The sequence below is a fragment of the Antedon mediterranea genome, chromosome 7 (genome assembly GCF_964355755.1).
Source record: "Antedon mediterranea chromosome 7, ecAntMedi1.1, whole genome shotgun sequence".
Lineage (NCBI taxonomy): Eukaryota > Metazoa > Echinodermata > Crinoidea > Comatulida > Antedonidae > Antedon > Antedon mediterranea.
Window position 1 is genome coordinate 25,242,743 of NC_092676.1, and position 25,691 is coordinate 25,268,433.

Here is a 25,691-nt window from a genome sequence, read left to right on the forward strand (position 1 = left end):
TAACAATGATTCAGTTTTCAATTGACTTTGCGATTGTACCAATTCCAAATCTGTATAGGTTTTTTTCATTTCTGCTATTTTATGCTCATATCTACACTTATCTTTACAATATTCATGAAATGCTTCAAAGAAAGTGATCATTGAATAACTTATGATGTGGCCGTGATGTAATTGTTCACGACAGACACCACATATCAGTTCCATGCATGTTTCACACCATATGTTTAAAACTTGATTATGACCAGGTTCGTTGCAGAACGGAAGTCTAACAGTCGTTAACCCCAATTTGTTAGCTTTTTTAAAACATCCTTTTGCATCTTCGATCAAAAAAGACGACGGAAGTCGTTCAAGACCAGTTTTTGGAATTTTAGTTGAATGTCGACACAAAGCGCACACAACATAACACGTGACGTGATATTCGGGTTCACATTGCTTACGAAGACATTTTAGGCAAAATGAATGTCCACACTGAAGAAATTTAGGCGTCTCCATCTCTTCCATACACATTGAACATTCAATAAGGTTTTCAACAAACGTCCTAACCGGGTCGTTGTCTTCTACCTCAGCCATGTTGTGTTCAATTAGATGAACTAAACTCAATTTTTTTATCTGATATTGTAGGCATGTGACGCGAATGAACTCGTCCCACGAAAGGAGGAAGTGTCAGTACAACATTGTAATGTAAAGGCTCCAAGAAAAATATGAATAAAAGGTCAAATTTGACAGGTCAATTTCATCGTGATGTATTCTATTGGGTGAGATATAATAGACAATTCGCTTTTCGTAATGTCGCTTGTTTATCGTCCGCTTCTGTAATGGTGTACCATACAAATTTTAATATACTAAATCGATTATATCGATTCACAGCTTGTTTGTGTGTATTAAATCAAAGCTGCGCATATGTTTGATAGTGAACACAAAAATCATTGATTCAACATAGACATTAATTTAGCCTAACGCATTGAAAATGTAGGCCTATAAACTAATTTAGTTCAAAACACAACAGTCACACATACGTCTTGTGTGTTGCCAAGATATTTTTTTGTGTACAAAAATTACAAGATATTTTATTTATTTATTAATTATTTTATTATGCAGTGTTCCAAGTACTTTAGAATGAATGAATAGTAGATATTGGTAATATACTTAAATTGAATAACAATAGTCGGCTTAGGCTACAGAAAAAATGTACATAATGATCAATATTAAATTATAGAATACAGTTAATTGATATTGTTACTTGGCAAAATAAAATTTAGTACTTAATTGTTTTGTTTGGTTTTTTATTTATTTTATTTTTTTGCAAGATAGCTTTGCAATTTATAAGTTGTCGTGAATTTTTAGTTAGGCGTTAAAATAAGTATATACATGTCTAATGATTTTCAGAAAAATTGATATATTGGTGAACATAAGAAATGCTTATCAAAATCTCGAGTTACCTTTATCTTCACTATGGGCCAAAATAATAAATAGCACGCCCTCTGTTGCTCTCTTTATTTTGCCAAGTATTCATAAGTTTCCGAGCGTATAATCTATTTTGTTAGCTTTCATTGCATGAGTGCTTAATTTTGACATCTGTTTATTTTATTTACATGGTTTAACTGATTTACCTAATTACTTTATCTTTTCAAACCGTATATAACAAAATTCGTTCTTGACCTACGCGGACTAAAATATGTTTCGTGAAACTACTGTGTGTTTGCATTGCAATGTGTCCTCCGGTAACTACGCACTGCCACGCTTCTATTTTATTCGACTTGTTTACTTGTTTACCGCTTTTCACATCGAATGCTTTCATCATCCATTTGGCAATATCGTCTCTTGTCCGTACGCCGTTTCTAATACATTCACTAATGGCATTTAAAACCTTCAATCTAGTTACATTATCAACATTGTCGCACTTGCTGACAATTCCCGGTTGACTAATGGTGCCATTTGGAAAGCATTTTCCGTCAACTGAGTTTGTTTTACAGATAATTACTAAGCTACCCTCTTCATTGTGTTGGAACATGTAATCCGGGTCAAACCCGTGTGATAATTCAGATGCTTCCTTACTTCCAATAAAGCAATTCCAACTGTTACCGTACCTATCATTCATGTGCCTAACTATGGACATTGCTCGTCTCTTTGGTAAGCTGTGTTTGAACGCGTTTTGAATGGCGGTGACGCAGAAAGAACGCATTTCTTCTATCATGGATGGCTTCGGACCGCTAATGGTTTCGGTTGACATTTCTATGGATGGTAACAAGATTCGGTTTAAGGTATTGATGACACAAGAAACACATTATATATCATTGCCAATTCTACAATCACGGTCACCAGCATCATCATCATCGTCATCAGCATCATCATTATCACGGTCATCATCATCATCATGGTCACCAGCAGCATTATCATCTTCTCGTCTGATTCAAATCACCGGCATTATTGTCATCATCATTTACGTCATCGTTCCCAGCTTTGTAAAACAATTCCTGTCCACATACCTTGTGCAATTGAAGCGAGCTGAGATAAATTAGCAAATGGATTTGCCTGTTGGTTCAGAAAAGGTGTAATCTTGGCTGCTTGAATCTGTAAGTTGTGTTTCTCATTCGGCTTAAAAAGTCCTAGGTACATTAACTGTTGTTCTACATTGCCTGTAGGCCTACTACGTTGAAACGTTTCTGTTGTGTTTTTACCACTTTCGTAGGCAACCTGGAACTTTTTTAATGTGTCGTCCAGTTGGCCAAGACTTCGTTTCTCAATCACTTCAGCGTTTCTTTCAATGTCGCGCACTCGTTTCTCATATTCCTCCTCTGCTTTTCTTTTCGCCATTTTAACCGCATCATCTTTCTGCTTCATTAGAGTATTTTTGTACTGGTTTATTTTATCGATTTGAGATTTGTATTCACCATTGTTTTTTATACTATCTTCAAAGAGTTGATTGACTTTTTCTGTGCCTTCGTTTACAGTTAGTGTGCTATGACATGTATGTTCGTTGTTGCTGCTGCGACAAACATCGCAAATGAGTTTCTTACACGTCATACACCATACATTTAATGCTTTATAGTGGTTATTACATCTAGGTTGACCCGAACGCACAATACCTGCCTTGCCAGCCTTATCTAAGGCGTCTCTTGCATTTTCAGCCTCGCAATAATATGTCGGCAATCGTTCAAGACCGTTGACTGGAACTTTGGTTGGCACTCTACACATAGCACAGACAATGTCAGTGATTCGTCTACCCTGTTGCCTCGCCTGGCTACCTACATAATCTTTCAAACAATTTAGACAAAATGCATGTCCACACAAGAGTTTTTTCGGTTGTTCCATCAAGTCAAAACATATTGGACACTGACGGAGTTTTTCAAAAAACATATCTATTGGGTCCTCTGCCATTGTTACCAATTAAACCTAAAATCAATCGTAATGTTCGGGTTACATACAGTGGCCTACACTAGCAAGTACGACGCTACGACTGATAGCACTTGTATTTTTAAAACACTGGGTCCGTCCATAGTAACAATGTATACTCAAATCCATGAAGGAATTCTTAAATCAATATGTATATTGAGAATAGATATGTACTACACAATGTTATCTCAGTAGGAATTTACCTATTGTGTTCCACTAGATAAAGCCTCATAGCAATTTGATGTGCACACATGCGCAAATACTCTCGGTAGCATTTATTATACCTCATCATAGATCTCCAATAGGAATTTATGTATTTCTTAATTGTTTAGTTGTCAGTCTGTTGATTTTAGCATATAGGCCTACCTTGTGATACGGTGAATAGAGTAGCCAATGTAAAATAATCAGAGAGTGTGCAGAAAACATAACATTTAAATAAAACAGTTTCTTCGCATCCACCGTGTTTCTGCTTATGATGATGCATCGTTTTGGCTTTTATAGATTAGTGTTCATTAATTACGCACATAAAGAGGTTAATGCTTCCACCCTCCAACTGTTTATTATGACCAGAGAAGAGTGAAATTCACTCTTCTCTGGTTATGACAGTCAAACCATAGTCAATCTATTGACCAATCGAACCATAGTCAATCTATTGACCAATCAACCATAGTCAATCTATTGACCAATCAAACCATAGTCAATCTATTGACCAATCAAACCATAGTCAATCTATTGACCAATCGAACCATAGTCAATCTATTGACCGATCAAACCATAGTCAATATATTGAACAATCAAACCATTGTCAAATTTATTGACCAATCGAACCATAGTCAATCTATTGACCAATTGAACCATAGTCAATCTATTGACCAACCAAACCATAGTCAATCTATTGACCAATCAAATCATAGTCAATCTATCGACCAATAAAACCATAATCAATCTATTGACCAATCAAACCATAGTCAATCTATTGACCAATCAAATCATAGTAAATCTACTTTTGATCGACATTCGCTTTTGCATATAGGTGCGTCAGTTCTACAACAATTTTTATAATCAAGTATTAAATTTTGATTATGTAACCTGCAAGTTACTTTTGATCTGTTTATAGAAAGACCTATCAGGTAAACCTTTTACCCGAAGGCATGTTGCAAATATTTTAGAGTTTTGACGCTATTCAAGTTTCGCTCTATGAATATTTTACGGTGTGTAAGCAAACAATATTGCAAAACAACAAGTTATATTATATTAATATTCAGTATATCACCAGGCGATTTAGAATTTCTTTTAGATTTAAATTTGGTCAAGTTATAATAATTATATTATTCAGTATCACCGGGCGATTTAGAATTTCTTCTATGATAAATTTAAATTTGGTAAATATTGCAAAACAACAAGTTATATTATATTCATATTCAGTATATATTTAATATATTTAGAATTTTTTCTACAATGATTAATGTAAATTGCACGCACGTTTATACACAATACCATTGTTTATTATCCAGTTAAAATTGTTTTCACATTCTATTATTATAATAACAACAACATGGTTTTATAGCCTTTTTATATGTAAATATTATTGAAAATAATGGAATCTTTTTAATCTTTAATTATTATACAAGCGCACGATCAAAATAAAATAATATTGAAAAACACATATATGAATATTTAGACTTTTCCCGGGCCTTCAAGAAAGGCGCTTTAGCTACCGTACCAACCCTTGAATGCACTATTTTCTTGGAATAATACCGTAATCCATCAATTTAAAATTTAAATTTTATCTCTATTTTAGATGAAAGACATTTACGCACACGGCCAAGAATGGTATGAATATTGATGTAGGCTTAGATGTATAACTTTAAAGACTCTCCATCACGTTTTCTCCTTCATTATGGTTAAACTCTCTCAGCATCATCATGATGTGTTTCTTGTGTGTGTTATTTCTCGTGGGTGAGTGGCCGAGCGGTTAAGACAGTGGAACCGTAATCACGTAGCCATAACATCGGCAGGGGTTCGAGGCTCACTCACTCCATGGTTCTGGTGGTAGAACGAGTCTTCTCGGATAAGGACTATAAACCGTAGGTCCAGTGTACACAACTTGCTCGTGTGCACTTTAAAGAACCTAGTACATCTTTCGAGACGAGTAGGGGGTTACCCCGGTGTATTAGTACATCACAGCCACTGATCACCAACTGGGCCCTCTGGGAGACCAGTCTTTGACTGAAGAGGTTACCCAGTATAAATATATATTTCAATTGTTTCTTTGCTGTGGTGTCCTATCCAACTTATTTTATGCCCACTCTGGTAAGTTTATTTTATCACTATTTTTATTTCACTATTTGTATCAGAATAATTACTCTGAAGATCATAATTTCGTTTACACACAACGGAGCAAACATACCCATCTAGCCTATATTAGTGTCGAAATTTGCATTAACGGCATTACGTGTTGATAACATAATTCTTCAAATGTGAACAAGATTGCGGAGGGGTTCTCGCTTCTTTAATACGAACATTTAAAGAAAAATTATTTACATGAAATATATTATAGGCATGTTCAGTTTATTTTAGTCGCGTGCGTGCAACGCGACTCTACAGCTCACTATGTCGGTCGGATGGTCGGTCGGTCGGGTGGTCAGTAAACACTAACTTGAGCACGCGACTGCAGAATGTATAGCCTTGTTACGTTTCTATTTATGTTGGCTTTAAGATCACGCAAAAACCTTCTTGGTTGAATCACTTATTTGTACGAAAATGAATTATTTTAGCAAAAATTCAATTGGTTTCAGCTTTATTGTCATACCAGAAGTTGGTTACTGCTAGGTCTGGTGTTAATCCTGGTAGACTTACAAACGGGAACGACAACATGGAGAATTGTTTTGCAACAGGTTTGACATTTAATTTGTAAGATTTAGTATAAATAGAATATGAAAGGATTCACATAGTGACAATTCTTGTTCTGATCCGTACAATTAAAAGTGTTCTCGATAAAATTCCTCTATAGTTTCAAATTATTTACGTTAGTAGGCCTATTTTTTTTCTTTTTGTTAGACCATATAAAAAAGTGATGACAAACAAGCAACACGTCATTCGCGTGTTCAAGGCTACAGATGCTTGGCTGCTGAAACGTTGCAAAATTGTCATGATTTACCAAGAAGAAAAAACAACTAACATAATTTTTAAAAAGTTTTGTTAAATAGGCCTAATTAAATCACCATTTTGTGACCTAAAAATGTTTAGCACTAATCTAAATTAGATACGCAACTCAAGGACGTAAGCGCAACGTAAGTGAATTGACCAATCACAAGCGATGGATTATTTGACCTGTCGCTTGTCATTGGTCAACTCGGTTGAGTCTCTTATGGTGGGAACCAAGCTTTAGACTAGACTGGCAGGTTTTCTTACGATCTTTTCTTTTTATACTCTTTCCTTTAAGATAATACTGAAGACGAATGGGTTGAAATAGATTTGGGAAAAGACTACCTTGTAACGAGAGTGACTATTATTAATAAAGTCGAACAAAGTATGACATTTTTCTTATATTATAAGTAATATAATTAACTATTTACATGGATATAAGTGTAAAACAATTCGCCTCATGAAAATATAATTTAATCTTTCACGGAATGAAATTATTTGTACCATTGCACTCATAAACATTCATTATTTTGTATAACATATGCGTTTTGGGCTTTTTTAGACTATTACGGAAGGAATTTGAAAGGCTGTAGAGTAACCATTGCTTCTCAAGATTCAAAAGAGGTTGAACAGAACTGTACAGAACATCCAATTTCAAACACTCAAATATCAGCGAGCGTGGTGATAGATCTAAAATGTACTAAGAAAGTATTTGGTCGGTACGTTATATTAAGAAACGGTAGAAGGAGACGCAGCCTTTGTCAGATCCGTGTCTACAGTGAATATGAACCAAAGAGAGGTAAACTTGTTATTTTGGGGTTTTTTCAAAGGGTAAAAATGAGTCGAGTCTGGTCGAGTCTACGCCAATCCCTAAGCTAAATTCACACACAATACTGTGTACACAGTACTTTAAATCTAGCACATCTAGGGTCTAGCGTGCTGTTAAACAGAATAATCGGTTAAAAACGGGTGTTTCGAAACTAGAGACCCGAGACCAGAGACCAGAGACCCGAGACCCAATACGAAAAGGGAGACCTAAATATACGAAAAGGGAGACCCACGTACGAAAAGGGAGACCCCACTATACGAAAAGGGAGACCCCACTATACGAAAAGGGAGACCCCACTATACGAAAAGGGAGACCCTAATATACGAAAAGGGAGACCTAAATATACGAAAAGGGAGACCCAATTATACGAAAGGGAGACCCAAATATACAAAATGGGAAACCCAAATATACGAAAAGGGAGACCCACTATAAGAAAAGGGAGACCCACTATAAGAAAAGGGAGACCCCACTATACGAAAAGAGAGACCACACTATACGAAAAGGGAGACCCTAATATACGAAAAGGGAGACCCAAATATAGGTCTCCCTTTTCGTATTGGGTCTCGTGTCAGGTCTCTGGTCTCGGGTCTCTAGTTTCGAAACACCCGTTAAAAACAGATGATTTCATTTTTACAGAAACCGGTCCTATATATTTGTCTACTTTTGGATGGGGGGGGGGGGTAGTTGACCGGGGAGTAGTTGACCGGGGGGTAGTTGACCGAGGGGTAGTTGACCGGGGGGTAGTTATCCTAAGGGGGTAGTTGTCCTAAGGGGGTGGTTGTCCGGGGGGTAGTTGTCCGGGGGGTTGTTATCCTAAGGGGGTAGTTGTCCTAAGGGGGTAGTTGTCCGGGGGGTAGTTGTCCGGGGGGTAGTTGTCCTAAGGGGGTAGTTGTCCGGGTGGTAAACATCCGGGGGGTAACTGTCTAGGGGGTAGGTGTCCTAGAACCTTTTTTTAACATAAAACAAAAGAAATTAGAAAGGGTTTCGTTCTAGGACTATAGGATAATCATTTATGCTGTCTTTGATAAAAATAATATTTTTAAAATGCCAATCAAATGACGTCATGATACATAAAAACAATAAAATCGTTGTATTGTCACGATATTATTGCTCTTACTAATCATGACGTCATTTGATTGGACGTGTGAAAATATAATTTTCATCAAAGGAAGCATAGATGGTTATTCTATAGTTCTAGAATGAAAAGGTTTATATTTCTTTTATTTTATGTATGAAAAATGTAAATTATTGTCTATATCGTTATCGTCCTAGTGTGAATGGGCCTCTAATCGTGGTTCTACCTTATACTGTATGTCAAGTATATTACTTTGTTTATGCTTATTGCTGAGTTAGCTTAGATTTATACATATCACACAGTAATATTGATAAACATGTTAACAAAGTTAAATGTATTAATTATATAAGATTATTTAAAGCAGCAGTCCTACATGTTGTTCAATAGTCGTGGGGCCTTTCTAAAAATAGCCTACAAACAATGTTGTAGTTAATATATAGACTTGGTCAGTTCGGTGTTCGAATTCGGTATCTTGGTGTTCTTCGGCTCGATATCCACAGACAGGAGACAGGCAAGTACGTAGTATTAACATGAATTTGATGTTTCGGACATAATTTATATCTATGTTTACCCGCTTTTTCACTATCGGAGTTAAATAAGTCATATTCATACGTGTGTGGTATGACGTCACATCGAGTGTCTGAGACCTGTCGATGTAAGAGTTAACCAATCACACGAGAGTACTTACGTCAGTTGTAACTCTGAAATAGGATTATCTTAAATCCCTTCTATACACGTTTAACTCTAGTGCGTGTGTGAACTAATAACTTGTAAGTATATAATTTTTGTTATTATTACCACTTTGGTTCTTATATTTGATATTGTTTTCATGTATGTTGTTAATACAGTAGTACTGAGTAATTCTTATTAATTGTAGTGTTAACTTGTAGTATTGTAATATATGTAGGTGTTTTGTAATAGTAGGTTAAACATTGTACTTTTATAATTTGTTTTTTTTCTTTGTATAGTATAAGTGAACGTACCTTTATAAAGCTTGGTTCCTCCTAGGTCGCAACGCAACAACGTATTGACGCAAAGTGCTGTATTGCGTAATCACAAGTGGGAACCGACGACGTAACAGTGCTGCAAACATCGCAGATTTTATTTCACGCAGGCGGGGGAAAACACAATTATTAGAAGGGCATTTTCTTAAGCTTGGTTCCCACTAGAACGTAACGCAAGGACGTAAACGCAACGCAAGCGTTTTAACCAATGACAAGCGAAGTTACAGACAGTTAGCAATCACAAGCGAATAAGCCATCGCGTGTGATTGGTCAATTCACTTGCGTTACGTTACGTCCTTGTGTTGCGTCACTAGTGGGAACCACGCTTTACGTTGCGTCGTTTGCGTTACGTTACGTCGCTAGTGGAAACCACGCTTAAGTGTGCCGCTGATATAAAAGTGTACGTTCAATAAATTATTTAGCTCCGCCAAGGAGGTATATTTAATCGATCGCGTGTGTTTGTTTGTTTGTTAGCAGGATTACTTAAAGAGTAATTACAAGATCTTTTCCAAAATGTAAATACAGATTGATATGCGGTCAAGGACCACTCCATTAAATTTTGGAGGCAATCCGGACCACGATCCTAATTTTGAACCATTTAAAAAAATTATTTTCAGACTTGCTAGTGTTAAAAGATAGGACAGAAATTTCAAAAGCCGGTGAGCAGTCTTAAAGTAACAAGTAAACTAAAATTGTATTTTCTCGAGAACTACTTTTCCAAAAAAAACATTTCATTTTTGTACAAGAGGCAAGATTTATATTTTGTGATTTGTAATTTTAAAACATAATTAGATTTAATGTACAAGTTTTTTTATGCGAGTAGTTAAAAAACCCTATTTCTTTTTAAATTCACTCGTTTGTTTTTCTTGTTTCTTGTTTCTGTTCTTATTGTTAGTCGGCTGAAGCACCCACGTTTATACACAATACCATTGTTTATTATCCAGATAAAATTGTTTTCACATTCTGTTATTATAATAAAAACATGGTTTTATAGCCTTTTTATATGTAAATGTTATTGTAAATGATAGAAAATGATTAAGTTAATTAATATACAAGCGCACGATCAAAATAAAATAGTATTGAAAAACACATATGAATATTTAGACTTTCCCCGGGCATTCAATATAGGCATTTTAGGTACCGTACCAACCCGTGAATGCACTCATTTTCATGGAATAATAATAATCCATCAATTTAAAATTTAAATTTTATCTCTATTTTAGATGAAAGACATTCACGCACACGGCCAAGAATGGTATGAATATTGATGTAGGCCAAGATGTATAACTTTAAAGACTCTCTATCACGTTTTCTCCTTCATTATGGTTAAACTTTCTCAGCATCATCATGATGTATTTCTTGTTTCTTTGCTGTGGTCTTCTATCCAACTTTTATGCCCACTCTGGTAAGTTTTTTTTGTCACAATTTTTATTTTAGTATTTGTATCAGAATAAAAACTCTGAGGATCATAATTTTGTTTAAACATATGATTTGATTTTATTTTATTCAGGTTTTAACATAAAATTACAAGACAAAGTTTAAAAATACAAATAGAAACATGCAATGTATTGCACAGTGCACAAGAAACCTAAGATAGCCTATAAAGTCGAAAAAACCCCACTTATTTCCAATGAGGTCCTATAAACTATAGAATTCTTTTGATGAAAATGATATTTTCACACGTCCAATTAAATGACGTCATGGAATTAAGACCCATTTACACTAGGAAGATAACGATAGACGATATTATAAGCATGCATTTTTTTTACATAAAGCAAAAGAAATTAGAAAAGATTTCGTTCTAAAACTATAGGATAATCATTTATGCTGTCTTTGATTGACGTCATGATCAATAATACAATAAAATCGTTGTAGTATTGTCACGATTATTATTATTGCTCTTGCTAATCATGACGTCATTTGATTGGACGTGTGAAAATATCATTTTCATCAAAGGAAGCATAGATGGTTATTCTATAGTTCTAGGATGAAAAGTTTTCATATTTCTTTTGTTGTATGTATGAAAACTTCACATTGTCTATTTGTCGTCGATCGTTATCGTCCTAGTGTATGGACCTTTACGTGTTGATAACGTAATTCTTCAAACGTGAAACCACACTGAGTCGGCGTAGATTACGGAGGGGTTCTCGCTTCTTTAATAGGAACATTTTAAAGGAAAACTATTAAAATACATGAAATACATCAGGCCTATTGGCCTATTGTTTTTTATATGAATGTTGGCTTTCAAAATTACGCGCAAAAAAAGAGTACACTTGTGTTATTGTTTGAATCGCAGATTTTAGCAATATTTTTGTATTGGTATCTTTTTTTCTCTTTTTGTTATACTTTTTCTCGTCTTTTCGTACTTGTATCGTTCCCGTTTTTTTTTTAAGTGTTGAGGGCCTCATGCATGTCAGCCTCGGATGTTTTGAGTCATCTTTCACCAGTCAGTCATTAAACAAAGTTTTAAAAAAAAAATTTCAATGGTTTCAGCTTTACTGTCATACCAGAAGTTGGTTACTGCTAGGTCTGGTGTTAATCCTGGTAGACTTACAAACGGGAACGACAGCGTGGAGAATTGTTTTGTAACAGGTTCGACGTTTGATTTGTATGATTTAGTATAAATAGAATATGAAAGGATTCACATACTGTCAATTCTTGTTTTGATCCGTACAATTAAAAATGTTCTCGAAAAAAATCATCTGTTTTCAAATGATATACGTTAGTAGGCCTATTTTTTTTCTTCTTTTTGTTAAACGATATAAAAAAGTGATGACAAATAAGCAACACGTCATTCGCGGGTTCAAGGCTACAGATGCTTGGCTGCTGAAATGTTGCAAACTTGTCATGGTTTACCAAAAAAAAAAGCAACTAACATAAGTTTAAAGGTTTTGTTGAATAGGCCTAAAATCACCATTTTGTAACCTAAAAAATGTACACATTTCGAACATGGTTTTTTTTTATTATAAAGCAAAAAGTTATTTGAATTAATTTTAAAAAAATGTATTTCAATGTTGAACTCAAGGACGTAAGCGCAACGTAAGTGATTTGACCAATCACAAGCGATGGTTATTTGACCTGTCGCTTGTCATTGGTTAACTCGGTTGCGTCTCAATCTTTAGACTGGCAGGTTTTTTCTACGATCTTTTGTTTTGTTTACGCTTTTTTTAGCTAATACTGAAGACGAATGGATTGAAATAGATTTGGGGAAAGACTACCTTGTAACGAGAGTGACTATTATTAATAAAGTCGGAAATAGTATGACATTTTCGTTTATTATAAGTAATATTATAACTATTTAGGCCTACATGGATATAAGTGAAAAAACAATTCGCCTCATGAAAATAGAATTTAATCTTAATGAAATTATTTGTACCATTCCACTCATAAACATTCATTATTTTGTATAACATATGCATTTTTGTGTTTATTTAGGCTATTACGGAATGTCTTTGGAAGGCTCTAGAGTAACCATTGCTTCTCAAGATTCAAAAGAGGTTGAACAGAACTGTACAGAACATCCTGTTTCAAGTACTCAAATATCAGCGAGCGTGGTGATAGATCTAAAATGTAAAAAGAAAGCATTTGGTCGGTACGTTTTATTAAGAAAAGGTAAAAGTAGACTTCGCCTTTGTCAGATCCGTGTCTACAGTGAATATGAACCAAAGAGAGGTACGTAAACTTGTTATTTTGTTTTTTTCAAAGGGTAAAAATGAGTCGAGTCTGGTCGAGTCTACGCCCATCCCTAGGCTAAATTCACACACAAGGCATTGGTATTTTATTCTAGTATAATCCCACTGCAAATTTTCACCAAATTTTGTGCAAAGGCCCCCGTGGGACTATACTCGGTCATAGATTGTATATAGTAGGCCTATATAAAAGAAGCGTCATTTTGACTATTGTTGCCTTGCAGATCCGGTTGCAGTTGAAGATTTGGGTGGTACGATTTTTGAACTGGATTTGGACTGTTTGAAACATTGGTTTTCCTTTAATGCAATAAGCACGTATTTTTCACCAACCATGAACCATTGTGACTTTGAATTTAAAGATATGACTCCTGTTTTTCAAGACATCCCGTTTAAACCTGAGGGAGTTGTTAACTTAAGAGCGTTTACGCTGGCTATGTACATATATCCACATGCGTCTTCTAGTGGTTGGTTCTTAAGCACAGGAATTGACAACACGGTGTTTCGTATTGGGTTTAGCTTGGTGGAGAAAAGAGGTCGTCCTTTTAATTCTGGTGTTAAGGTCGGCGATAGAGGCAAATTATTAGTAAGAGGTCATGTCCTTTCACCTTTCATATGGACATTTGTTGCCGTTACCTTTGACGGCAATGAAAGGAAAATCACGCTATGGAGTGATGGTGAAATTGTCAGTGAACAATCCACGACATTTAACAGCATGGACATGTCTTTAGAGACGTTGCGAATTGGAAATGATGATGGATATTTTTTTGCCAAAGTAGCAATGCTGCAAGTATATGAGAAAGCATTGAACGAATCAGAAATGAAGGCAGCAAGAGATATGCCGTTTCAAAGTAAGCATAGTTAATGTTATCAGTTCTAATATATTCCCAGGAATACCGAGCTCGCCTTGTCAACATAAAGACTTGTAATTAGTCCTTTGATTTTATGTTTGGCTGCAACATGCCCTCTCTATTGCACGAATTAGATATATATATACATTATATAGCTGGCCGAATTTCTTTCTTTCTTTTTTTGGCATAATTCGCCGTCGCGTCGGTTTTTACCCCGCCCCCGGCCGCGATTTTTTTTTTCGTACATAAGTTGGGGACCCCATCATGAAACGTCACAAAATAAACATGAATAATTCATCAGTTAAATTTTCTTGTTCCGTGTGCACCCAAGCGTATAGCAACAAGAAGTGATTACACAAGTGCGGTACGATTCTAGGCCTATCTCCGCTGTTGAAGAATAGCGGCGTTTTGTGTGGATTGTCGAAATAATCGGCCTTTAGTTTATGGTGTTTTTAATATAATTTATTACTAAAGAATTACGTGTTAAAATTATAGTTTCTATTAATACTATTAGGCCTAATTATTAGTCTCTAAACCCATGTCTATTCTAGTAGTAGCTGTGTGGATGTGTGTGACGTGTGTGTGTGTTACTGTTAGGTATGACCAAAGATAGTTACACTATCTTTGGTATGACACAATCCGAGTAATAAGTCAGCAAAATTAAACAATAAACATTACACAAAAATACATTTTTTATTCTCGTGGGTCAAATCTTCCCATCTCATGTGTTCATATACGCGCATTTTTAAAGTTCCTTTGAGTACATTGCATATTGTTTGATAATTGATAGCAGAATTTAAAAAAATACAGTACACAAATTATACACATTCTTTATTCTTGTGGGTCTAAGCTTTCTTTGGGCTATGTCCAAGAACGCTTGGGTGCACACGGAACAACAACTGCGATACGATTCTTTCTACAATAATAGGCCTAGGATTCTAGGTCAATTCATGATATTGCCTTCGCGCACTCTTCTTCACACACACGTCCACTATGCAAAATGTGTCGAGGCTAATCGACAGCTAGGCATGACATTAAACTAAGTAGTAATTGGACATAGCCCAAAGACACAAGTCACACACACCCACTACTAGAATATAATACTCTATTATGAAATCAGCGGAGATAGGCCTAGAATCGTACCGCACTTGTGTAATCACTTCTTGTTGCTATACGCTTGGGTGCACACGGAACAAGAAAATTTAACTGATGAATTATTCATGTTTATTTTGTGACGTTTCATGATGGGGTCCCCAACTTATGTACGAAAAAAAAAATCGCCCCCCCGGCCCTACGCAATTAAATTAATGAGAACTTTACGATTGCTATAATTAGGCTACACATTTATTTAAATGTCTTCAATGTATGTTTTGTATTAGAATGGAAGTACGATTCAAACGCAGCATTTATGAAGCTGAAACCACCGACCGGTTTTACAGGAACTGAAATATACAATAGCGCCAAATCGTCAAAGGTGTTCTGCGCTTGGAAGTGTTTGGAACAAACCTGTTGCAACGCACTTACTGTTCATCGTAAAAACAATCTGTGTGTTCTCTTCTCGAAGTTTAATGTGACAAATATGAGTGTATCATCAGATGTTGATTATTATCTGAAGAAATCTCATCAGTTTTATGACATTGTAAATTATTGTTAGTACAGTAGAACCACCCCCTCCCCCTCCTTTATAAATGGTCTTTCCCACCTATTCTGGCACGGTTCCTGTCATCAATCTTTCGTTTTCACGCGGCTCGCGCATATCGATTGTGAAACGAAACCTTGACGTTCGTTTTGCCGGACCGTGTGTGAAAGGTGTGAAAGACCCTTTAAGGTGGTTTAGTTCCGTATATGTCCCCTTAATCGGGGTCTACCTTATACTGTATGTCAAGTATATTACTTTGTTTATGCTTATTGCTGGGTTGGCTTAGATTTATACATATCGCACAGTAATATTTATATGTTTAACGTTAAATGTATTAATTATAGATGTTGTTCAATAGTCTTAGGGTCTGTTCTAAAAATAGCCTATAAACAATGTTGTAGTTATATAGATTTCTTCAGTGCGTTGTTTGGATTCGGCGCACTATTTAAACTGCAGTGCTTAGGCCTACTTATCTTAGTGTTTTTCGGCTTGATATCCATAGACAGGAGACAGGCAAGTACGTAGTATTAACATGAATTTGATGTTTCGGACATATATCTATGTTTACCCGCTTTTTTCTATTCATACGTGTGTGGTATGACGTCACATCGGGTGTCTGAGACCTGTCAGGGGTACATTAATTTTTATTAAAGTTAACGGAGATGTAAGAGAGTTAACCAATAACACGAGAGTACTTACGTCAGTTGTAACTCTGAAATAGGATTACGTTAAATCCCTTCTATACACGTTTAACTATAGTGCGTGTGTGAACTATCAACTTGTAAGTACAGTATATATTTGTTATTATTACCGGTACCACTTTGGTTCTTATATTTTCATGTATGTTGTTAATAGTACTGAGTTATCTTAGTTATCGTAATTTTAACTTGTAGTATTGTAATGTATGTAGATGTTTTGTAATAGTAGGTTAAATATTGTACTTTTTTTTCGTAAATAGTTTAAGTGAACACGTCTTTATAAGTGTGCCGCTGATATAAAAGCGTATACGTTCTATAAATTATTATTACTGTATTACGCATGGGCAACAGCGGCGATTGTTTAATCCCTGTAAATATGTTTGGTAATTAATTAATAATTAGTAAACGAAATGAACCACGATATCAATGATTTTTGCAATAATAAAACTCACTTTAATCATTTTCAAAGCTGCTTTTCAAAATATATATAATTGCAATAGGCCTATTTTTATAATTAGGCATTAAACATGCTTTCATTTAATGACAATTTTCCATATGTCAACGGAACGGCGTTTTGTTGTTAATGGCGTAGCCCAATCAAATAAGAATAAACTTGGATATGTAATATGGTGTTCATAATCATTCATAAAAAAGTGTGCTTCTATTGTTGAAAGAAGACACTGAAATAATGTTCTGCGGAAAAGCCATTGTTTCATTAGACATACGGAATCGTAGCCTATATACATTATCAACTAACTATACATTGTATGCATATTTAACTGAAGTATAAGAAATATTTCAAATTTATTCTACCCTACCTTACTTTTTATATAACGTAATAATAAATCCTAGTATAATTGTATTACCTGCTACGTATATGCTATTTATTGTTAGACCTGAAAAAAACGGGTGTGAATGCACTGACCAATAACAAGCCATATTTTACGGCTTCAGAACTAGTTGATTTGAAAAAATATCTGTTTGCGTTGCGGTGCACATATCTCTGCAAAAGGAAATAAAGCCGCTCGTTTAGAATATCTCAGTTAATAGTGTTTATTCGCCATACACCAAAAAAATGCAGTATGGAATAATAAAATAAATAATAATAGTATAATGATTATAAATAGGCAGCCCAAATTCAATTATTGGTAAAATTAAAGATTTATTAAGGCAATTTTAAACAACAGGATGTTTGAACCAGCAAGTTTGTTACCTTTGGAAACAACGTAATCTAGGGCCTACATGATTACAGTCTTATGATTACAAGAATAACACCAAGATACTTATGCTCACGTGTTGCATCTAATTCAAGACCATTCATATAATATATATTTTCATTAAATACCCGTTTTCAAGTGACATGCATAACTTTAGTTTTGCTGGCATTAAAAATCATTTGGTTATTATCAGCCCATGTATTAAGGTGATTAAGATCATCTTGTAATGCCATTGCATCGCATGCAGAATTAATTAGTTGGTAAATCAGGGCATCATCAGGAAAAAGAACACAATGAGATTTTATCAATAGCGGCAATTCATTGACAAAAATGTTAAACAGTAAAGGGCCTAGAACACTTCTCTTGGAGGACACCAGATGTAACTGGCAGGCTCAGAGAGCACGTACAGTACCTCCAAACTGAACAGATTGAAATCTACTCTTAAGGAACGAACATATCCAATTCCAAACTTGGCCTTGGATATTGTATTGAGATGACAATTTATTAAGAAGGAGGTAGTGGGGAAGTTTATCAAATAGCATCAAAAACTGGGGGCTGTCGTTGATCCAGAAATTTGTTCCAGTGGTGAACAACAGTATTAGCTGGGTAACACATAAAACCATGTTGGTTAGGTGACATCAGGTAAAGCTTAGTTAAGTGGAGATTAAGGGAATTAAAGACAATTTTTCCATAGATTTACAAATTATTGAAGTTAATGCATATTATATATGGGTCTATAATCAGCAAAGAAAGACGAATTACCAGATTTTAGAACAGTAACCAACAACATCAACAACCAACAACATTACCAACAACATCACCAACCAACAAAATTACCAACCAACACCATCACCAACCAACAACATTAACAACAACATTACCAACCAACAACATTACCAACCAACAACATTACCAACCAACAGCATTAGCAACCAACAAAATTACCAACCAACAACATTACCAACCAACAACATCACTAACCAACAACATCACTAACCAACAACATCACTAACCAACAACATCACCAACCAGCAAAATTACCAACCAACAACATTACCAACCAACAACATCACCAACCAACAACATCACTAACCAACAACATCACTAACCAACAACATCACTAACCAACAACATCACACCAACCAGCAAAATTACCAACCAACAACATTACCAACCAACAGCATTACCAACCAACAGCATTAGCAACCAACAAAATTACCAACCAACAACATTACCAACCAACAACATTACCAACCAACAACATCACCAACCAACAACATCACTAACCAACAACATCACTAACCACCAACATCACTAACCAACAACCTCACCAACCAGCAAAATTACCAACCAACAACATCACCAACCAACAACATCACTAACCAACAACATCACTAACCAACAACATCACTAACCAACAACCTCACCAACCAGCAAAATTACCAACCAACAGCATCACCAACCAACAACATTTTTGTTTTCTTTTTTATGGTTAACCACCACCTTTATTCATTCTTTCATACATATTTCGTTCACATTTCATTTTCATACATTAAATTTCCGTTTTCTACTTTTTTCGTTATTTTCAGATTTTTACTCTTTTAACCTTTATACATATAGTGGTTTGATTATATGCATACAAAAACTGTACATCTTAAAATACAAAAATGGATGCCACTTATAAGTTACAACATGCCTAGTGTATTCATATCTTTTAAAATATATTTAAACTGAATCCAGGGATTCTGGCATACAGGTTTTTTAAGTTCAGTTTTAATTTTAATTATGTATATGACGTACACAGCTATTGAATACAATTGATTTTTTAATTGACATTTACTTCCTAACAGGAGTTCTTTGAACGAGCTACTGCTGTTATCTAGCTTTTTAAATATATTGTCAATTTTTTCCCACAGTATTTGATTACGTCTACAATAATAAAACATATGTTTTTCGTCTTCAATGACTCCACAATTGTTACATATGTTATTATTTTTCAGTTTCCAGTTATACAGTTTTAGATTTGTAGGTAAAATTCTATTTAGTAATTTGTAATTCAATTGAGCAAATTTCTAAATTTTTTCGTTTTTCACTTTTCTTTTCCAGACATCACACCACTTGATATCTTCATTAAATATGTTATTCCATTTAAGTATGCTTTTCGGGGGAATAAAAACATTATTAACAAAGTTAGAATAAACATCTTTTGTTGTCATCTTAATTATATTGTTGATATTGTATTCCAGATTCACATTCATATATTGGTTCATATTTGGCATATTATGTTTAATTATACTTAACCACTCCTTTGGAATAGCTCTGGTTAAAGAAACATATTCAGCTATCCAGTTTTTCTTAATACGTAATTGTTTAATTATTTCTATAGGTTTCATTAGACGATTGAAAATAATTATATCTCCAATTTGATTAAAACCTGCATCTATCCAGTTCTTAAAGAATAGTGGTTTGTTTCTATATTTAATATCATTATTACCCCATAAGTTTTGCTTTATCACTTCTTCATATTCGTTAATTGTACCTTCATTATTCATATTATTAAATTCAACACAACACTTTAGAACATTATAATAAAAATATGGTATATTATCTAAGCCCATGTTATTTTGAAAATTGATATTTGACATACTTAAAATTAGTTGTTCGGTTCCAAATTTGTTAAAATAGTATAGTGGTAAGATTTTCCATCTTACGTGTATTCTACACAGTAATTTTCTTGCCCATATCATTTTCAGAGAGTTTATGTGTAATGCGAAATCAGGCATACCTATGCCCCCTTTAATCATTTTACCGATTAAAGTTTTTCTTTTTATTTTTTCTGTTTTTCCATTCCATAAAAAGTTATATATCAATTTATTTATTTTAAAAATAACATCATCTGGTACATCAATTATACATGCATTGTATGTTAGTTTAGACAAAGCTAAACTTTTTAAAATGGTAACTTTGCCAAAAAAGGTTAGGTTTCTTCCTTTCCATCTATTGAGTAGCATTTCTAAGTTTGCCACCTTACTATCCCAATTTAATTCACTGCATTTGTTCTCATTATATCCCACATAAATACCCAAAATCTTAATTGGTTCATTAACCCAATTTAGACTGCATGGTTTTTCAATTTTGTTTATATTTTTGCCAATCCATATAGCGTTGGTTTTTTTTAAATTTAAAGTCATACCAGACACTTTACCAAACTTATTAACAATGTTTAAACCAATCTCAATACTTTTTTCATTTCCCACAAAGAGTACAGTGTCATCTGCCAGATGCGCAATGCGAACTTCCTCACCATTATCATTGTTAGGTAAAGATATTCCTTTATAACATTTATCTTTTCTTATATTACACGCCATAATTTCTACTACTAAAATAAAGAGTAACGCCGACCAACCAACAACATTACCAACCAACAACATCACCAACCAACAACATCACTAACCAACAACATCATGACTAACCAACAACATCATGACTAACCAACAACATCATGACTAACCAACAACATCACCAACCAACAACATCACCAACCAACAAAATTAGCAACCAACAACATTAGCAACCAACAACATTAGCAACAACAGATAAACTAGACTATTCAATCATGTTATAAAATGTTATTTATCTATTTTGTTATTCAGTTGAGCACCTTATGTATATCTTCTATTTTAATACTAGGCCTACTACTTAAAACTACTTAAAAGTAGTTTTGATCGACATTCGCTTTTGCATATAGGTGCGTCAGTTCTACAACAATTTTTATAATAATAATGTATCAAAAAAAGAAGAAAAAATAATGTATCAATATTTTTATTATGCAGCCTGCAAGTTACTTTTGATATATTTCACTTTGCTTCTTAGCATTCTTAAGTATCCTGCCACAAGTTTCGTTAGGGACAATTTTGTTAAGATTTTTAGGTGTGTAAACAAACAATTCGCAAAACAATATTGCAAAACAACAAGTTATATTTTATTAATATTCAGTATATATTTAATATATTTAGAATTTCTTCTACAATGATTAATGTAAATCGCACCCACGTTTATACACAATACCATTGTTTATTATCCAGTTAAAATTGTTTTCACATTCTATTATTATAATAACAACAACATGGTTTTATAGCCTTTTTATATGTAAATATTATTGAAAATAATGGAAAATCATTAATCTTTAATTATTATACAAGCACACGATCAAAATAAAATGATATTGAAAAACACATATATGAATATTTAGACTTTTCCCGGGCATTCAAGAAAGGCGCTTTAGCTACCGTACCAACCCTTGAATGCACTATTTTCTTGGAATAATACCGTAATCCATCAATTTAAAATTTAAATTTTATCTCTATTTTAGATGAAAGACATTTACGCACACGGCCAAGTATGGTATGAATATTGATGTAGGCTTAGATGTATAACTTTAAAGACTCTCCATCACGTTTTTTCCTTCATTATGGTTAAACTCTCTCAGCATCATCATGATGTGTTTCTTGTTTCTTTGCTGTGGTGTCCTATCCAACTTATTTTATGCCCACTCTGGTAAGTTTATTTTATCACTATTTTTATTTCAGTATTTGTATCAGAATAATTACTCTGAAGGTCATAATTTCGTTTACACACATGCATTAACGGCATTACGTGTTGATAACATAATTCTTCAAATGTGAACAAGATTGCGGAGGGGTTCTCGCTTCTTTAATACGAACATTTAAAGAAAAATTATTTACATGAAATATATTATAGGCCTGTTCAGTTTTTTTTAGTCGCGTGCGTGCAACGCGACTCTACAGCTCACTATGTCGGTCGAATGGTCGGTCGGGTGGTCGGTAAACACTAACTTGAGCACGCGACTGCAGAATGTATAGCCTTGTTACGTTTCTATTTATGTTGGCTTTAAGATCACGCAAAAACCTTCTTGGTTGAATCACTTATTTGTACGAAAATGAATTATTTTAGCAAAAATTCAATTGGTTTCAGCTTTATTGTCATACCAGAAGTTGGTTACTGCTAGGTCTGGTGTTAATCCTGGTAGACTTACAAACGGAAACGACAGTATGGCGGATTGTTTTGTAACAGGTTCGACGTTTGATTTGTATGATTTACTATAAATAGAATATGAAAAGATTCACATACTGACAATCCGTACAATTAAAAGTATTATCGAAAAAATTCATTTAGTTTCAAATTATATACGTTAGTAGGCTTTTTTTTTCCTTTTGTTAAACCACATATAAAAAAGTGATGACAAACAAGCAACACGTCATTCGCGTGTCTACTGGTGCTGCCGAAACGTTGCAAAATTGTCATGGTTTACCAAGAAGAAAAAACTACTAACATAAATTTTAAAGTTTTGTTAAATAGGCCTAATTAAATCACCATTGTGTGACCTAAAAAATGTACAAATTTCGAACATGGTTTTTTTTATATTATGAAGCAAAAAGTTATTTGAACTAATTTTAAAAACTGTATTTCAATGTTGATAAGAACTAATCTAATTTAGATACGCAACTCAATTGGACGTCAGCGCAATAAGTGATTTGGCCAATCACAAGCGATGGTTATTTGACCTGTCGCTTGTCATTGGTTGCTCTCTGATTATAGTGTGAACCAAGCTTTAGACTAGACTGGCAGGTTTTTTTATACGATCTTTTGTTTTTATACTCTTTTATTTTAGATGATACTGAAGACAAATTGGTTGAAATAGATTTGGGAAAAGACTACCTTGTAACGAGAGTGACTATTATTAATAAAGTCGGAGAAAGTATGACATTTATCTTATATTAAGTAATATTATAACTATTTACATGGATATAAGTGTAAAACAATTCCCCTCATGAAAATATAATTTAATCTTTCACGGAATGAAATTATTTGTACCATTGCACTCATAAACATTCATTATTTTGTATAACATATGCGTTTGGGCTTTTTTAGACTATTACGGAAGGAATTTGGAAGGCTGTAGAGTAACCATTGCTTCTCAAGATTCAAAAGAGGTTGAACAGAACTGTACAGAACATCCAATTTCAAACACTCAAATATCAGCGAGCGTGGTGATAGATCTAAAATGTACTAAGAAAGTATTTGGTCGGTACGTTATATTAAGAAACGATAGAAAGAGACGCAGCCTTTGTCAGATCCGTGTCTACAGTGAATATGAACCAAAGAGAGGTAAACTTGTTATTTTGGGGTTTTTTCAAAGGGTAAAAATGAGTCGAGTCTGGTCGAGTCTACGTCCATTCCTAGGCTAAGTTCACACACACACACACACACGACATTGGTATTATATTTTAGCATAATCGCACCGCTAATTTTCACCGAATTTCGTGCAAAGGCCCCAACGGGACTATACTCGGTCATAGATTGTATATACCGTAGTAGGTCTATATAAAAGAAGCGTCATTTTGACTATTGTTGCCTTGCAGATCCGGTTGCAGTTAAAGATTTGGGTGGTACGATTTTCAAACTGGATTTGGACTGTTTGAAACATTGGTTTTCTGATAATGCAATAAGCACGTATTTGTCATCAACCATAAACCATTGTGACTTTGAATTAAAAAATATGACCCCTGTTTTTCAAGACATCTCGTTTAAACCTGAGGGAGTTGTTAACTTAAGAGCGTTTACGCTTGCTATGTACGTATATCCACATACGTCATCTAGTGATTGGTTTTTAAGCACAGTACAGCACGACACGTTACCTCGTATTGCGTTTAACTTGACGGAGACAATAGGCCATTCTTGTAATTCAAGAGTTCAGTTTATGCATGGAACCAACGTATTAGTTAAAGGTCATATTCTTTCTCCATTCAAATGGACATTTGTTGCCGTTACATTTGATGGTAGTAGCAGGGAAATCACGCTATGGAGTGATGGTGAAATCGTCAGTGTAAATTCCACGACATTTAACAGCCTACGCCTATACTTAAAGGAATTGCGAATTGGAAATCGAGGTGGAAATTTTGTTGGCAAACTAGCAATGTTACAAGTATATGAAAGAGCACTGAACGAATCAGAAATGAAGGCAGCAAGAGATATGCCGTTTCAAAGTAAGGATTGTTAATGTTATTAGTTCTAGTATATCTTACCATTACTAAACCTGCATTATACAATATAATGGCATAACCATTGGCATACATTTTGGCGATACATTATGAAGTAACAGATTGCGGACCTTTAGACAATTTATCTCACAAGAAATCGTATCAATACATTGTTTGTTTGTTTGTTTTATTAAATTTTCCATCACATCAAATAATACAGCTGTGCATTCTAATAAAACATAGATTAATTATAAATTAGATTAACAGAAACATGTGTGGATGGTGAGTGTGGATGGAGGTCAAATAAGTTAAAGAACTTTAAGGCTGACCCCCATTTCAAACATTATACATACATTACAAAAGGTAATAAAGATGTAGAAAAAACCATGAGTTAAAAAAATAATAAATAAATAAATAAATAAACAGAGTAGTACTGTATTCGGATAGGCCTATGGGATATATTAGTGTTGTATATCTGGTGTGTTCTAAATCGTAGGTATTATATTGTATTTGATGTATAATACATCTACAGTACTGACTTTTCATAGGGCGAGTTTTTTTGTTTTTTTAAATTTATTTATTTATTTTTTTTATTTTTTTTTTCAAAAATTCACCGTCGCGTCGCGTCGCACCGTACGCGATTAAATTATATGAGAACACTACAATTACTATATAGGCTACAAATATATTTAAATGTCTTCAATGTACTGTATGTTTTGTATTAGAATGGAAGTACGATTCAAACGCAGCATTCATGAAGCTGAAACCGCCGACCGGTTTTACAGGAACTGAAATATACAACAGCGACAAATCGTCAAAGGTGTTCTGCGCTTGGAAGTGTTTGGAACAAACCTGTTGCAACGCACTTACTGTTCATCGTAAAAACAATCGGTGTGTTCTCTTCTCGAAGTATAATGTGGCAAATATGAGTGTATCATCAGATGTTGATTATTATCTGAAGAAATCTCATCAGTTTTATGACATTGTAAATTATTGTTAGTACAGTAGAACCACCCTCCTCTATAAATGGTCTTTTACACATTTTCTGACACGGTTCCGGTCCGGCGAATCGAACGTTTTCACGCGGCTAC

The 25,691-nt window shown here is 34.3% G+C and overlaps 1 protein-coding gene and 1 long non-coding RNA gene across 2 annotated transcripts; both read left to right on the forward strand.

Annotated features, from left to right (window-relative positions):
- The first annotated feature begins 10,825 nt into the window (after positions 1–10,825).
- LOC140054693 (uncharacterized) lies at positions 10,826–12,661 on the forward strand. The gene is made up of 3 exons (XR_011846557.1): positions 10,826–10,853; positions 11,942–12,040; positions 12,620–12,661. It is a non-coding gene; the product is annotated as an uncharacterized lncRNA (long non-coding RNA).
- Positions 12,662–13,378: 717 nt separating this feature from the next.
- Positions 13,379–16,161, forward strand: LOC140055179 (uncharacterized). The gene is made up of 2 exons (XM_072100420.1): positions 13,379–13,985; positions 15,365–16,161. Exons 1-2 carry the CDS (start codon positions 13,469–13,471, stop codon positions 15,637–15,639), a joined length of 792 nt encoding a protein of 263 aa, XP_071956521.1. The 5' UTR covers positions 13,379–13,468; the 3' UTR covers positions 15,640–16,161.
- Positions 16,162–25,691: the final 9,530 nt, after the last annotated feature.